The sequence below is a fragment of the Oryctolagus cuniculus genome, chromosome 18, assembly GCF_964237555.1.
Source record: "Oryctolagus cuniculus chromosome 18, mOryCun1.1, whole genome shotgun sequence".
Lineage (NCBI taxonomy): Eukaryota > Metazoa > Chordata > Mammalia > Lagomorpha > Leporidae > Oryctolagus > Oryctolagus cuniculus.
The window spans coordinates 55602543-55617539 of record NC_091449.1 but is presented as its reverse complement, the minus strand read 5'-3'; the positions used below and the strand labels follow the sequence as shown (position 1 = coordinate 55617539).

Sequence of the window (14997 nt, the reverse complement as noted above, 5' to 3'; positions counted from 1 at the left end):
GTAATTCCAAACTTAAGAGAGAAGAAATAACCATGAGATGCAGGTTAGGAATGCTCTTTGCCAGACCCCTTGGTATTGACTTCAAAAGAAAAACTCTAAAGACATCAATAAATTAACTTCTCAGTTGCAGTCATTCTGTGGGTGAAAACTCTGAATTCTCATTTATGAAAACTGGTTACAAACTCTACACTTAATTTTATTCATCTGTAAAATGAAAATAACAGCCCTTCTTTCATGGGGGTTACTGTTAAGATTAAATAAAATAACAAAAGTACAGTGCTTAGCAAATAACAGGCAAACAATAAATGTTGTGGTTAAAAAAAAATTTACAACATTTCCCACTTATCTAGGAGCCCCTAAGGAGGATCTAAATTCTATAAAATAGGGGCCAGTGTTGTGGTACAGCTAGTTGGGCCACGGCCTGTGAGTACAGGTTCAAGTCCCTGCTGCTCCACTCCTGACTCAGTTTCTGTTAATGTTCCTGAGAAGGCAACAAAAGATGGCCCAAGTGTGTAGACCCCTACCACCTACATGGGAAACCCAGATGGAGTTCCTGGCTCCCGGTTTCAGCCTGGTCCAGCTCCGGCCATTGCAGCCATTTGGAAAGTAAACAGAAGATCTCTCTATCCCGTTTGGGAAGCAGACAGAAGATCTCTCTACCTCATTCTCTAACTCTGCCTTTCAAATAAATAAATATTAAAAAGTTGGAAATAAAGAAATGAATTAATAAATCCCGTAAATTAGAGTAGTCAAATGAAATGCTGTCTTTTATCTTTCATTTATTTTGATTGAAAGACCCCCTCAGACTGCAGTCTCTATGTGCATGTCTACATTTGAAGTGAATGTGACAAAATGTTAACAACTTTTAAAATTTGAAACAAACAAAATCTAATAATTAAAAAAAAAAGACCAAAGTCTCCTAATTCCAGAACCCTGTTAGGTAGGAAGATAAACATTAGCCTATGTGAGATGGGCCTGAAGGAAAAAAACCAGGAAGTTCATTTATACATCAAAAGCCATGCCCATGTCCAATAACCCAGAGGAGTCCCAGCATTCACCCCCACCCTCTATCCCAATCCCCGAAGGATCTTTCTGGCCTGACACCAGGGGTTATCTGATACAATAACACTGGGCTGATAAAACGGGGCTGTAGGAATTTCACGTTAGCATGCCCAGAAAGCCCTCCTCTAGCAAAATCCCAAAGAAGGAAGGAGGCAGGAGAAATTATCAGAAAAGCTGTGTCCATTCCCATAGAAGCTCTAGTCTGAATGCAAACTGGGCACTTGGTTCTTTGTCTGTCAGGTGTCTTCTCTTCATTAAATATCACTAATTGCTTACTGCCTGCATCTGTCTCACATCTGAAATTCTTTTCTTACAGGAAGACAAGAGCCTCTATCTATTCCAACTGCCTCCACTAACACAGTACCATCTGCATGTCAAAGTTTTTTGGGTTACTTATGGCTTTTGTGCTTCCCTGGATAGAATTTTTTTTAAAGATTTATTTACTTGAAAGCAGAGTTACACAGAGAGAGAAGGAGAGGCAGAGCGAGCGAGAGAGAGAGGTCTTCCGTTTCACTCCCCAGATGGCTGCAATGGCTGGAGCTGCACCGATCAGAAGCCAGGAGCCAGGAGCTTCTTCCAGGTCTCCCACGTGGATGCAGGGGCCCAAGGACTTGGGCCATCTTCTACTGTTTTCCCAGGCCATAGCAGAGAGCTGGATCGGAAGAGGATGCCAGTACTGTGCGGCGGCTTTACTCGCTATGTAACAGCGCTGGCCCCTGGATGGATTCTAAGATGTATAATTTGGGAGAATTCCAACAAAATGAAGAGCTCAGAAATAGACTCACATAAACCCAATGGGATTTCAAAAAGTTCGTGGAAACTGGAATTAAAGATAAGTTTATTTTGGTGCATAATTGTTTTAAATCCATGCATGCTTTTTCACAATTTGTTCACAATCTGCATTTTCCATGAACTTTACGAAGACCCCCTGTATTGTCCCAAAATAGTTTTAAATACCTTTTTTTTTTTTTTTTTTAATTTTTGACAGGCAGAGTGGACAGTGAGAGAGAGAGAGAGAGAGAGAAAGGTCTTCCTTTGCCGTTGGTTCACCCTCCATTGGCCGCCGTGGCCAGCGCGCTGCGGCTGGCACACTGCGCTGATCCGATGGCAGGAGCCAGGTGCTTCTCCTGGTCTCCCATGGGGTGCAGGGCCCAAGCACTTGGGCCATCCTCCACTGCACTCCCTGGCCACAGCAGAGAGCTGGCCTGGAAGAGGGGCAACCGGGACAGAATCCGGCGCCCTGACCGGGACTAGAACCCGGTGTGCCGGCGCCGCAAGGCGGAGGATTAGCCTAGTGAGCTGTGGCGCCGGCCTTAAATACCTCTTAGAGTAATTTTTAAAAATTCTTCATACAATTGACTAATCATGAACAACGGAGCAAAAGCAATACAGTTAAAAAAAAAAAGATCGTATTTTCAACAAATGGCGTTAGAACTGGACATCCACAAGCAAAAAAAGTGACTCTAGACACAGAGCTTACACAGTTCACAAAATGGACTGCAGGCCTAAATGTAAAACACAAAACTATAAATCTTCTAGAAGGCAACTCAGAAGAAAATCTAGGTGACCTTAAGCTTGAAATGAGTTCTATATACAACATCAAAATTTTCAGATGCAACACTACAAACACAGTACACGGGGGAAAAACTGACAAGTGGGATTTCATTAAAACTGAAAACTTCTGCTCTGCAAAACACACTGTTAAAAGAATGAAAAGACAAAAACCTCAGACAGAAAATATTTGTTAAGTATGTATCTGATAAAGGACTTGTTTCCAAAACACACAAAGAAGTCTTAAAGCTCAACAATAAACAATTCACTTTAAACAGCAAGGGATTTGAAAGCAATAAACAATGTTTGCAGTAAATAATGATCATTACAGTATGCATGTATTATAATTGCTAACCTCTCTTTGAAAGCAAAAATGTTATGCTCTCATCTCATTACAAACAAAAGAGCATACTAAGCCATTTACAGAATAAACAGGAAAAAATATTTTGAAACTTGGCATTTCAGAATGGGGATGTCAAACTATAGAACTCTTTCTTCTTCCATTTGGCATAACAAACCACATGAATTTGGAATTACATAACGGGTTACAATACTCATTCTATATGCTAGCTACACATTTAAAGGATCACAAACTGGGACTTCTCATTTCTAACTAAGTTTGCTTTTTCTTTTTGCTACTCACTGTCCAGTTAAATTTCTTCTAGTGCCACTACTGAAACCATCTGAATTGAACATGTATTTGGATTGGTTGCTATTTACAAGGCACAACAGGAAGAAACCGAATCTTCATTGTTCTGTGACAAACAACCTTCACTGATTTAGGAAGTAGAAGTGAATGGCAGGGGCCATCACTGTGGCGCAGTGGGTAAAGCTGCCGCCTGCAGTGCCAGCATCCCATATGGGTGCCAGTTCGAGTCCTGGCTGCTCCACTTCCAATCCCGCTCTCTGCTATGGCCTGGGAAAGCAGTGGAAGATGGCCCAAGTCCCTGGGCCCCTGCACCCATGTGGGAGACCCAGAAGAAGCTCCCGGCTCCTGGCTTCAGATTGGCGCAGCTCCAGCCATTGTGGCCAATTAGAGAGTGAACCAGTGGATGGAAGACCTCTCTCTCTGCCTCTCCTTCTCTCTCTGTGTAACTCTGACTTTCAAATAAATAAATAAATCTTAAAAAAGAAGAAGAATTAGAAGAAGAAGTGAATGGCAGAGAGCAAGACGCACCTCTGTTATGATGGCTTTTTGGTCCTTCACTCTTTGCGCTTCCTCTGGATCCTGTTCCAGGCTGAAGACTTTAGAGAGTGGCACTGGCTTCCCACTTCGGCACAGGACTGCTTGGCAGGTGCCAACGTTGGCCACAGTCAGGTTAAAACTGCTTGTTGGATCAACAGTGTCAGGGCGAATGTAGCACAGGAGAGCGGAGGAGCCCAGCTTCTGCCCAGCCATTCCTAGTTTCCTGTTCAGAAGGCAAAGAAAATGAAGACATGGAAGCCACTTTAAGAAGACGACAGTGTGCTTCATGTGTTACTTTCCTTCTTTTTCTGCCATACAACTGTGAGAGAGCCCCCCCGGCCCACCTGAAGGCAGGCACTGGGCACTGGTGACAGTGGGAAAGTGGGAGAGTGCAGACCTCCTACTCCATCAGCTGATGGAGATTTTACAAGGGTGCGGGTAGGTGGAGAGACATGCAAATGCGTCTCCCTCTATTCCTTCTGTGTCTGATCAGAGACCTCCTAAATCAGAGGTTCTCAAACCTGAACAATCAGAATCATCTGGAGGGCATAGTAAACATTAAAACTGGGGCCTCGATCCCAGTCTCTGATTGAGTAGGGGCTGGCCCAATTTTTTAACAAGTTTCTGGTGATGCTGAGGCTGCTGGTCCCAGGACAACAGCACTCTGACAAGTACTCACTTAGGATGTAAATCCTTGAAGGAAGGAGCATAATCCATCCACACTTCCTACACAACACTAAAAGACAGCAGATACTATCAGAAGACCTAGATTCAATGTCCTGCTCTGCCATTTCCTGTGGATCCTTAGCCCAGTCATTTCTCTGAGAAACTTCTCTGAAGAAGTATTTACCTACTTGACTTGTTTGAAAATTAAAGATACAGTATGAAAAATGCTTGGGACAGTGCCTGGCTCTAAGAAGGAGCTTCATATACTGAGTCCCCTTTCTCAAACCCCTTATTTTGCCAAGTCTCCAGCTCAATTCTACTACTAAAAAGAAGATTCTTGCTGGTGCAGTGGCGTAGCAGGTAGAGACGCCGCCTGCAGGGCCGGCATCCCATATGGGTGCCAGTTCGAGTCCTGGCTGCTCCACTTCCATCCCGCTGTCTGCTGTGGCCTGGGAAAGCAGCTGAAGATGACGCAAGTCCTTGGGCCCCTGCACCTGTGTGGGAGAGCTCGCAGAAGCTCCTGGTTCCTGGCTTAAAATCAGCCCAGCTCTGGCCACTGTGGCCATCTGGGGAGTGAACCAGTGGATGGAAGACATTTTTCTCTCTCTCTGCCTCCGTCTCTCTGTAACTCTGCCTTTCAAATAAATAAATAAATCTTAAAAGAAAAAACAGACTTTGACAACACCTTGGTTTGTGTTATACTAATTGATAAAAATCAGCTTGAGCTCCAAGCTATTCCATTTCAAACCTAATTGTACTAATTTACCTCTCAGTTGTTGCTCATATCCTTTATGGAGCCCACCTGATATGCAAGATTCTCCATTAACTAGATTGAGATTTTCAGCAGTTTTGTTACATACAGTTTTGACCTCCATTGACTTAGACTTTGAGGAGATTAGCTGGGTATGTACCCAATAACAAGTACGCAAAACACATGAACCTAATCAGTGCTTGTTAAGTACTTAGAGGTCACAGACTCTCTGGAGAATCTGATGAAACCTTACCCCCTTCCTCCCTTCCTCCACACACATACATATAAACAATGCAGATGACTCCTGTGGCTCTTTAAAGAGCCAAAGTCCCCACTTCCAAGCCACAGCAGGATCACAGAAGGAGTGGGATCTGTCCTGGATCCAGATCCTAATCTTCTGGCTTACAGAGACTGACTTTCCAAAAGCAGAACTGAGTTAGGGATTATTCAACCCATCTGCTTACCTGTGAGACACCAAGAAGGTGCTCGCCATGAAAACGGTGTCATGTGCTGACTGCTGTACCTCTTCCAACAGCACGTCTGCCATCGTGCACTGCAGCAGGCGAGGGAGCTCCTCGTTCCGGTCGCCGTCAAACATGCCATACGCGGCTCCCACACCCTCTGCCAAGTTATCCATAGCTAGAGCAGATACACACAGCCTAGAGCAGAAACAGAAGAAAGACAATCATCAAAGAAAGTGTTTGGTAACAGATTATTCTCCAACTGAAGTTGGAGCAGAACAGCAGTAACTCTCAATTTACATGTGAGAAAGTCCCTAGAGAAAATAATCCAGCAGAATCTAAAACAGTGATGTCCTAAGGAAAGGCGTGTCTTGCCACACTCATGGGCAGTACATAGTTTTGCAGTGCTGCCCAAGGCTGGAAGATAATGTATTTTCTCATGGTAGTGATTAAGAACTGGATTTTGTCAAAACCCTTCAGCCCAAGAACCCCAAAGCACATCTGTAACTAGACAAGCCGGGTTTATTAGACCTTGCAGCAAGGGTGAATGCTAGTCCATGAAACCATGGGGCGTACTGGTAAGAGGATGTTGGACAGAAACGAGTATAAGATTTGGGCTTTGGTTGGGTCACTGGGCAGGGCTCTAGGAAGTGGAGGATCACACTAGGTTGGGTGCTAAGAGAAAGCAGGACGACTCCACAGTTGGGTATTTCAACTTTGTTGACAGGGAAGGAAATTTAACACAAGGATAAAGCTGTAATTGATAACCTAAGAAGCAAACACCCATGTTAGCCATGAGAGGAGGTGTTTGGTATTCTGTGGACTGCACACGCACATTTGTCTCACTTTAGCATAGTCTCAGAAGGATCTTATGTGAGCTGACATGCTGATATGCTTATGTGCAACAGAACATCAGGGCCTCACTAGGAGCACCAGAGACATCTGAGACACCAGGGGCTGCCAGTTCTTGAACTCAGTCTTCACAGTCAACACACTCACTTATTTCTCTGTCCTGCCATCTCAGCCAGTCCGTGGCTCCAGAAGGTTGATGTAATGGTAGAATCTGTGGTTGGCAAAGGTTTCTGATCAATTTTTAGTGTTGTGATATGGCTGTTGAGGTGAAAGAAGAGAAGATTAAGCCATATATTAGACTGTCTTTGATGAAAACTCTCCCAAAGATATCATGTGTTAAGATTAATTCTTTTCAAAAATTCTTTATTTACCTGAGAGAGCTGCAGAGGGAGAGACAAAGAGGGTCTTTCAGGGCTGGTGCTGTGGCATAGTGGGTAAAGTTGCCACCTGCAGTGCTGGCATCCCATATGGGTGCCAGTTTGAGCCCTGGCTGCTCCACTTCTGATCCAGCTCTCTGCTACAGCCTGGGAAAGCAGTGGAAGATGGCCCAAGTCCTTGGGCCCTTGCAGCCACATGGGAGACCTGGAAGAAGCTCCTGGCTCCTGGCTTTGGATCAGCACAGCTCTGGCCGTTTCAGACATTTGGGGAGTGAACCAGTGGATAGGAAACCTCTCTTTCTCTCTGCCTCTCTGTAATTCTATCTTAGAAAGAAAAATACAGAAAAAAAGGAGAAAGAAACAAAGAAAGGAAGGATGGAATAAAAGTCTTTCATCTGCTGTTCTACTCTCCAAGGGGCAGCAACAGTTAGGGCTGAGCCATGGGTGCAGAGGTCCAAACACTTGGGCCATCCTCTGCTGCCTTTCCCAGGCCATCAGCAAGGAGTTGGATTGGAAGTAGAGTAGCCAGGACACGAACTGGCACCCACTGGGATGCAGCAGCTCTATCCACTGTACCAAAATGCCAACCCTAAGGATTAATTCTTAAGTATTTATTTATTTCACAGGCAGAGTAACACGGGTGGTGGGGAGAGAAAGAGAGAGACAGAAATGGAGAAAGAGAGAAGGCTCTTCCATCTGCTGGTTCACTCCTCCAATGGTCAGAGCTAGGCCAGGCTGAAGCCAGGTGCTCAGAACTCCATCAGGCAAGTTCGCAGGGAGATGGATCAGAAGCAGACAGCTGTGACTCAAGCTGGTACCCCAATCTAGGATGCTAGCATACCAAGCAGCAGCTTATTTGAAAGGCAGAACAACAGAGAGGGGAGGAGACACAGAGAAATCTTCCATCCTGTGATTCACTCTCCAAATACCCACAACAGCCAGGACTGGGCAAGGTCAAAGCTAGGAGCCAGAGACTCCATCCAGGTCTCCCACATGGGTGAAAGGGGCCCAAATTCTTGAACCATCATCCACTGCCTCCTCAGGCTCTATTATCAGGAAGCTGGATTGGAAGTAGAGCAGCCAAGTGCCCCCACCCCCTAACCAGGAGGAAAAAAAAAAGAAAAGGTGCAGCAAGAAGAAATAGGGGCCAAACACTGTCAAAATTAATGCCATTCTTTTCAATCAAGATCTCAGCAAAACAAAGATTTCTATGCTTCAGTCATATCTACTTATTTTACACATTTTGATACAGGTACAAAGAACTCGTACATCTTACAGATGTTGTAATGCAATCTGTACCAACTAATATATTTATGCCTAATATGTAAAAATACCAGACATATGTTTGTGTGGTAGCCATGTAGTAGTTTTAACACAAATAGACTGACTACTTCACTGCTGCAAGGTGCAGCCCCTAGGGGCTGTGTAGACAGGGCTGGTCTGTGGCAGATACGCAGGGGTGAGCTGGAGCGCTCACCCGAGGGGTGTCCCCACATTGTAAGTGGGGGGTAGGGGTCTGTGGCTCAGCATCCTGCCTGCTCCCCATACTCTGCAGCTGTTAGAATGGGAGAAACAGCTTGGGGCGCTGTGTACAAGGTGTACAGACCAGGAAGAGGGCAGCCACTGGGAACACCCACTGCCCTCGCAACTTCCTGTGTTTTGTTTTGTTTTGTTTTGGACAGGCAGAGTAGACAGTGAGAGAGAGAGACAGAGAGAAAGGTCTTCCTTTGCCGTTGGTTCACCCTCCAATGGCCGCTGCGGCTGGTGCGCTGTGGCAAGCGCACTACGCTGATCCGAAGCCAGGAGCCAGGTGCTTCTCCTGGTCTCCCATGCGGGTGCAGGGCCCAAGGACTTGGGCCATCCTCCACTGCACTCCCTGGCCACAGCAGAGAGCTGGCCTGGAAGAGGGGCAGCCGGGACAGAATCCGGCACCCTGACCAGGATTACAACCCAGTGTGTCAGCGCCACAAGGCGGAGGATTAGCCTATTGAGCTGCGGCACCGGCCACTTCCTGTGTTTTGTGACCAGAAACAAATAAATTATTTTTGAAGGGGAAAAAAAAAGACTGACTACTGGAGAGAACAAGATCTACACAGTCCTAAAGAAGAGCAGGTATGGATTAAATTTCAGATTTTTACGTACCTAAATATGTCTAGCGTCTTGTGTTCCAGAACCAGATTTGTATTTCCAGTCAGGTCAAGGTCTTGTAGTGTAGCAGGCAGAGCCTCTGGAATGAGTATTTCTGTCAAGTCATTGCAACTTAGATCTACAAACTGAGATGAAATGGAGAAACAAACAAACAAACAAAAACAGCATAGAGAGTTAAATCTTTAGTCCCAAATGTTCAATATCCTATTACATCCTCAAGTGGGAACTCAGTTTCTTCCCAGGAGGGGCCGGCGCTGTGGCACAGTGGGTTAAGTTGGTTAAAGCCCCAGCCTGCAGTGCTAGCATCTCACATGGGTGCCGGTTTGAGTCCCAGCTGCCCCATCTCTGATCCAGCTCCCTAATGCACCTTGGAAAGTAGTGGATGATGATCCATGTGGTTGGGCCCCTGCACCCAAGTGGGAGACCCAGAAGAATCTCCTGGCTTTGGATCGGCTCGGCCCTGGCTAATGGGGAGTGAACCAGCAGATGGAAGACCTCTCTTTCTAACTCTGTCTTGTCTTTCAAATAAATAAATTAAAAAAAAAAAAAAATTTCTCCAAGGAAGCAGTTATGTACATTCTGATCCCAGGGTGAGTACATAAGAACAATACCTCTTCCTTATGAGAAGAGAATTATCTCCTTCACACTAGCGCCATTTCCTCCATAAGGGATTCATTAATTCCAGCAGATAAAAGTACCTGGATCTGAGGCAATTGCAGGATTTCTGGGAAAATGCTGATGTTGTTGGAGTGTGCAACAAGGGTGTGCAGTCTTTTGCAGTTTGCTATAGTTGTGGGAATCGTCTTAAGCTTGTTGCCACTTAAGTTCAGTTCCTCCAACTGCTCCAATTTATTTAGTTTGCTAAAAAAGAAACACCAAAATACCAGATTGCACCAAAAATGAGCAGCTGCCAAGCAAGTGCTATTTCAAAGCAGCCAGAGTTCAAAGGGCTGACCTGGCCTACTGCCGATTACTGGGGAAAATTAAACAAAACTGGACAGCAGCTAAGACCCTGGCTCACAACCACCACCACTCTTACATCTCAGCCTGATCTGTCTCTCAGACTTTCAAGGGCCGAAGCTTCCCTTGTGGCTCACAGCTGTTAGATCTTGTGGCCATGACCTGGAAGAGGGGGCTGAAAAAGCACTGGCCTACCATTGGGAGGTTAGTGCTATTCCTTGTGTCACCACCAAGTCACTGCAAAATACCAGGCGAGTTGGTACCAGTGGACCAAAACTAGCTAAGCTGTGAAACAAAGAAGTTGTACTAAATCATCACTAAGACTCCTATCAAGTCTAAATTTCTACAGTTACCAGTTCATAACAGTTCATCTCTGCTAAAAATTGATCAGGTTTTTATTATGCACACAGCACTGTGTCTGGTCTTTGAGACAAGTGATTCATAAGGCTCACTTCCATCAACTGAGTGAAGCTTGCCAGTGTCTTCAGTCAGCCTAATACCTTCATGGAGATCGTCCATCCTTTGGTTCATTCCTCAAATGACTGCAAAGCCGGAGCTGGGTGGGGCGCTTCATCTGGAAAAAACCCAGGAGCCAGGAGCCAGGAGCCAAGAGCTCCTGAGGGCTCTCCCATGTGAGTGCAGGGCCCAAGAATGTGGGCCAGCTTCCCAGGCGCATTAACAGAGAGTTGGATCAGAAGTTGAGCAGTTGGGACTTGAACTGGCGACCACATGTAAAGCTGGCACTGCCGGCAGTAGTTTAATCAGCTATGCCATATTGCTGGCCCCTCTGCATTCACTTTAAAACCCAATGCTGGGGCTGGTGCTGTGGCATAGTGGGTAAAGCCACTGCTTGCAGTGCCAGCATCCCATATGGACACCGGTTTGAGTCCTGGCTGCTCCTCTTCCCATCCAGCTCTCTGCTGTGGCCTGGGAAAGCAGTAGAAGATGGCCCAAGTGCTTTGGTCCCTGTACCCATGTGGGAGACCTGGAAGAAGCTTCTGGCTCCTGGTTTTGGAATGGCGCAGCTCCAACTGTTGCGGCCATCTGGTGAGTGAACCAGCGAATGCAAGACCTCTCTCTCTGTCTCTACTTCTCTCTGTAACTCTTTCAAATAAATAAAATAAATCTTTAAAAAAATAAAATAAAATTCAAGCATGGTGATTGAAGTCAGAAGTTGTTAAAAAAAAAAAAGCTCTATTTCATTTCATAAATGTTCACGAAAATGTTCACCAAAATTATAATTTAGTTAATACTTAAACTCTGTTCTTCTGAGTTTATATTTCCGAGAATATCTGTAAAATGAAATAAAAATAAAAATATATGCTTTCCATTCAAAGTGTAACAAACTACCAAACATTATGTAACCTCTCATTATATTTAAAATTGCATTTACACTATATCAAATGTCTTTTCTTATACTCAGTTTTTTAAAATATGACTTTTAATGACTACCTTCATGGTATAGATGGAGTTTTTGGTGTTAAACTTCTGAATTTTTTAGAAAATTGTTTACTTATCTGACGCTGTCTAAAACTTTGACAGTCTCTTTTTTAAATGTTTCTCCTGTATCCTCATGTAAATACAGTGTGGCTAACTACAGTAATCTCTTTCTCTAGGAAATCCAACTAAACTCTGCCCCCATCCCTATACTGCACTACTGGCTACCTGCGTGTATATTTCATACCCTGCACTTAACTACTCTACAGCGAAACTGCCTATACATGTCTGTCTCACCAATTTCACTACAAGTCACATAGTATTTAGCAAATAGTAGGTATTCAATATATAAAGTCATATTATGAGTAAATTAATAGATTCACAGTATTTTATAAAACAATGTTGATAAAAAATTATCTTCAGAATTTGACTTCATAAGCTTGTACTTTTCTAGGTCAAATATTCCCACACCACTATTAAGTAACTAGGACTAAAAATTAAACACATTTTAACCACACTTGTACTGATACTTAGCAACTAGTTATGAACCTTTTTTTTTTTTTAATTTATCTGAAAGACAGAGTTACAGAGAGAGAGGTATAGCCAGAGAGAGGTCTTCCATTTGCTGGTCCACTCCCCAAATGACCACAACAGCCAGAGCTGACCTGATCTGAAGTCAGGAGCCAGGAGCTTCTTCCAGATCTCCCACGTGGGTGTAGGGTCCAGACCTAGTCTGTCTTCTACTGCTTTCCCAAGCCATAGCAGAGAGCTGAATCGGAAGTGGAGCAGCTGGGACTCAAACCAGTGCCCATATGGGGTGCTGTAGGCTGGGGCTTTAACCTGCTGCACCACAGTGTCGGCCCTGGTATGAACCATTAAGATTTTTCAGGGCCAGCGCTGCAGTGTAGTGGGTAAAGTCGTCATCTACAGTGCTGGCATCCCATATGGGTGCTGGTTTCGAGTCCTGGTGGCTCTTCTTCCGATCCAGCTCTCCACTACAGCCTGGGAAAGCAGTGGAAGATGGCCTAAGTCCTTGGGTTCCTGCATCCACGTGGGAGACCTGGAAGAAGCTCCTAGCTCCTGGATTCAGACTAGTGCAGCTCCAGCTAGTGTGGCCATCTGGGGAGTGAACCAGCACATGGAAGATGTTTCTCTCTCTCCCTCTGCCTCTGCCTCTGCCTCTCTCTGCCTTTCAGATAAATAATAAATCTTTAAAAAAAAAATCCGTTTGCAGATGGCATGATCTTTATTAAAAAAAAAAAAGAGAGAGAGAGAAATTTTTCCATTCAGTGAAATTACAGCCATCAGGGAATTAGTTAACATAAGGCAAAGGTCATAGTCAGCTCCAATTCAGTCTGACAAATGTAAAATGTTTTGTATCTGAAGTGATCAAAGTTTGCATCCACTCACCTTGCAGGAAAGGTCTGTAGTTGATTGTTGGCAAGGTGCAAGACTCGCAGGTGCGGGAACCCAACCAAGACAGGTATGCACTGATCAGTCAGGCGATTGCTGGTCAGATAGAGCAGCTGCAGCACGCTCAGACTCTCGCCGGCAGCACAAGCAGATGGCAAACACTCCAGACTGTTTGCAGATGCATTCAGGTATCTGAGGCTGAGAGGACACACACAAATCATCACTTCCTTTATCTTCATTTGTTGCTTTCTTATGTGGAAACCATCCTGTCATCTCAGGATGGAATGCTGTCATTCCAAGCTCCAAATTAAAAAACTTCATTTCCTTCATGTAGTTTTCTCTAACTGACTCTATCCAGAGTTTCTTCTTCTCAATTCACAGAAGCCAAGTAGAAAGGAAAGAATACAGGCTTGGTTATTTTCCCAGGTTTCTGTTGGAGCCTGATTCACACCTAGCTTCATCTTTTACTCTAAATGCATCTACTGAAAGGATGCAGATGGGCATCATATCAACATGTATTTGCACTATGCAAACACCTCTCAGAAAAAAATTCATCTGTTTTTATCCCTACCTGGTTTTAACATCATTATTTAGTGATCTATCAACAGCTGCCTGATAGCGGACATATCTGCATTTCCATGCACACACAATCACAAACACTGGTGCGAACACTTACTTATGTGCTTTAAGGACCATTCAGTGAATGAAATCACAGCCATCAGGGAAGCCAGTCAACACAAAGCAAAGGTCACTGTCAGCTATAATTCAGTCTGACAAATTTGAAGCGCTTTGTATCTGAAGTGATCAAAGTATGCATTCATTTACTTTTAGGAACATTCTAAGAAGCAGAATTTGTGGGATCAAAGGATGTATGTGTGTGTGTGAGTGTGTGTATTTTAAAGACTTTTTAATACACTGCCAAACTAATAAGGTGAGTGTTTGGTCTAGCCATTGAAACACCTACATCCCATATCTGAGTGTCTAGGTTGGATTTCCAGCTCCCTAGTTTCCTGCTAATGCAGATTCCAGGAGGAAGTAGTGATGGCTCAAGTAATTGAGTTCCTGCCACCCATGTGAGAGACCTGGATTGAGTTCCTGGCTTCAACTTCAGCCTTGGTCCCGCGCCAGCCACTGTAGGCTTTGGGGGATGGGAGCACTCCCATGTGCACTTGGCTCTTGTGTGCTCTCTCATTCTTTCTCTCTTCACAGCTCTCAAACAATGTAAAGGGAGGGGTGGGATAAGATACTAGAAAAAACAAATGCAGACACTTGTGGGCTAAATGACTTTTGTGTCTCCTGTAGCTCCATGCTAAATTACTATTGCTCATCTTGGTTTTCTCCATTTTCTTAGCCAATGACTCTGTTCTTCAGAAAAAAAGTCCTGCATACTTACTTTAAAGCCCTGGAGAAGAGGGTATCTGGCAGCCTGGTGAGTCCATTATGCTGAATATCCAGGACCTCAAGTGGGATGTGCTCCACCAGCGCTGGAAGGTTTTGGATGTGATTGTGTCCCATCATCAGTTTTCTAAGACTCAAACTACTCAGAATTCTAAAGGAGAATAATGCAAATAAATACATTTTGAAAAATAAATCTTTTTGCTTTCGTCCTAGGCTATTTGACTAAAACAATAAAGTAATAGAAATATATTCTTCGAGATTGCAAAATCACTTAAGTGCCTGGGTCAAGAAACTAACTACACTACATGTTACCCACCACCCACCAGGGAATCATGAAGATCATCTTAGAAAAGGTAAATCAGGGGGGGCCAGCACTGTAGCGTAGCGGGTAAAGCCGCCGTCTGCAGTGCCGACATCCCACATGGACGCCAGTTTGAGTCCTGGCTGCTCCACTTCCGATCCAGCTCTCTCTATGTCCTGGGAAAGCAGTAGAAGATGGCCCAAGGGGGCCAGCGCCGTGTCTCACTTGGTTAATCCTCCACCTGAGGCGCTGGCATCCTAGATGGGCGCCGGGTTCTAGTCCCAGTTGCTCCTCTTCCAGTCCAGCTCTCTGCTGTGGCCTGGCAAGGCAATGCAGCATGGCCCGGGTCCCTGTACCCGCATGGGAGACCCGGAAGAAATTCCTGGCTCCTGGCTTCAGATCGGTGCAGCTCCAGCTGTTGCAGCCATTTGGGA

The 14997-nt window shown here is 44.7% G+C and overlaps 1 protein-coding gene across 5 annotated transcripts in view; it reads right to left on the bottom strand.

Moving 5' to 3' along the window:
- Window positions 1–14997, bottom strand: part of PHLPP2 (PH domain and leucine rich repeat protein phosphatase 2) — a 92032-nt gene that overhangs the window by 6201 nt on the left and 70834 nt on the right. For all 5 annotated transcript variants that reach the window (XM_070062685.1, XM_008257569.4, XM_051846986.2 and 2 more), the window contains 7 exons: window positions 14258–14413; window positions 12862–13062; window positions 9753–9915; window positions 9049–9179; window positions 6677–6787; window positions 5681–5875; window positions 3791–4022 (listed from right to left, as the gene is read on the bottom strand). In XM_070062685.1, coding sequence (XP_069918786.1) covers window positions 3791–4022; window positions 5681–5875; window positions 6677–6787; window positions 9049–9179; window positions 9753–9915; window positions 12862–13062; window positions 14258–14413 — 1189 coding nt within the window. The remainder of the gene's footprint in view (window positions 1–3790; window positions 4023–5680; window positions 5876–6676; window positions 6788–9048; window positions 9180–9752; window positions 9916–12861; window positions 13063–14257; window positions 14414–14997) is intronic.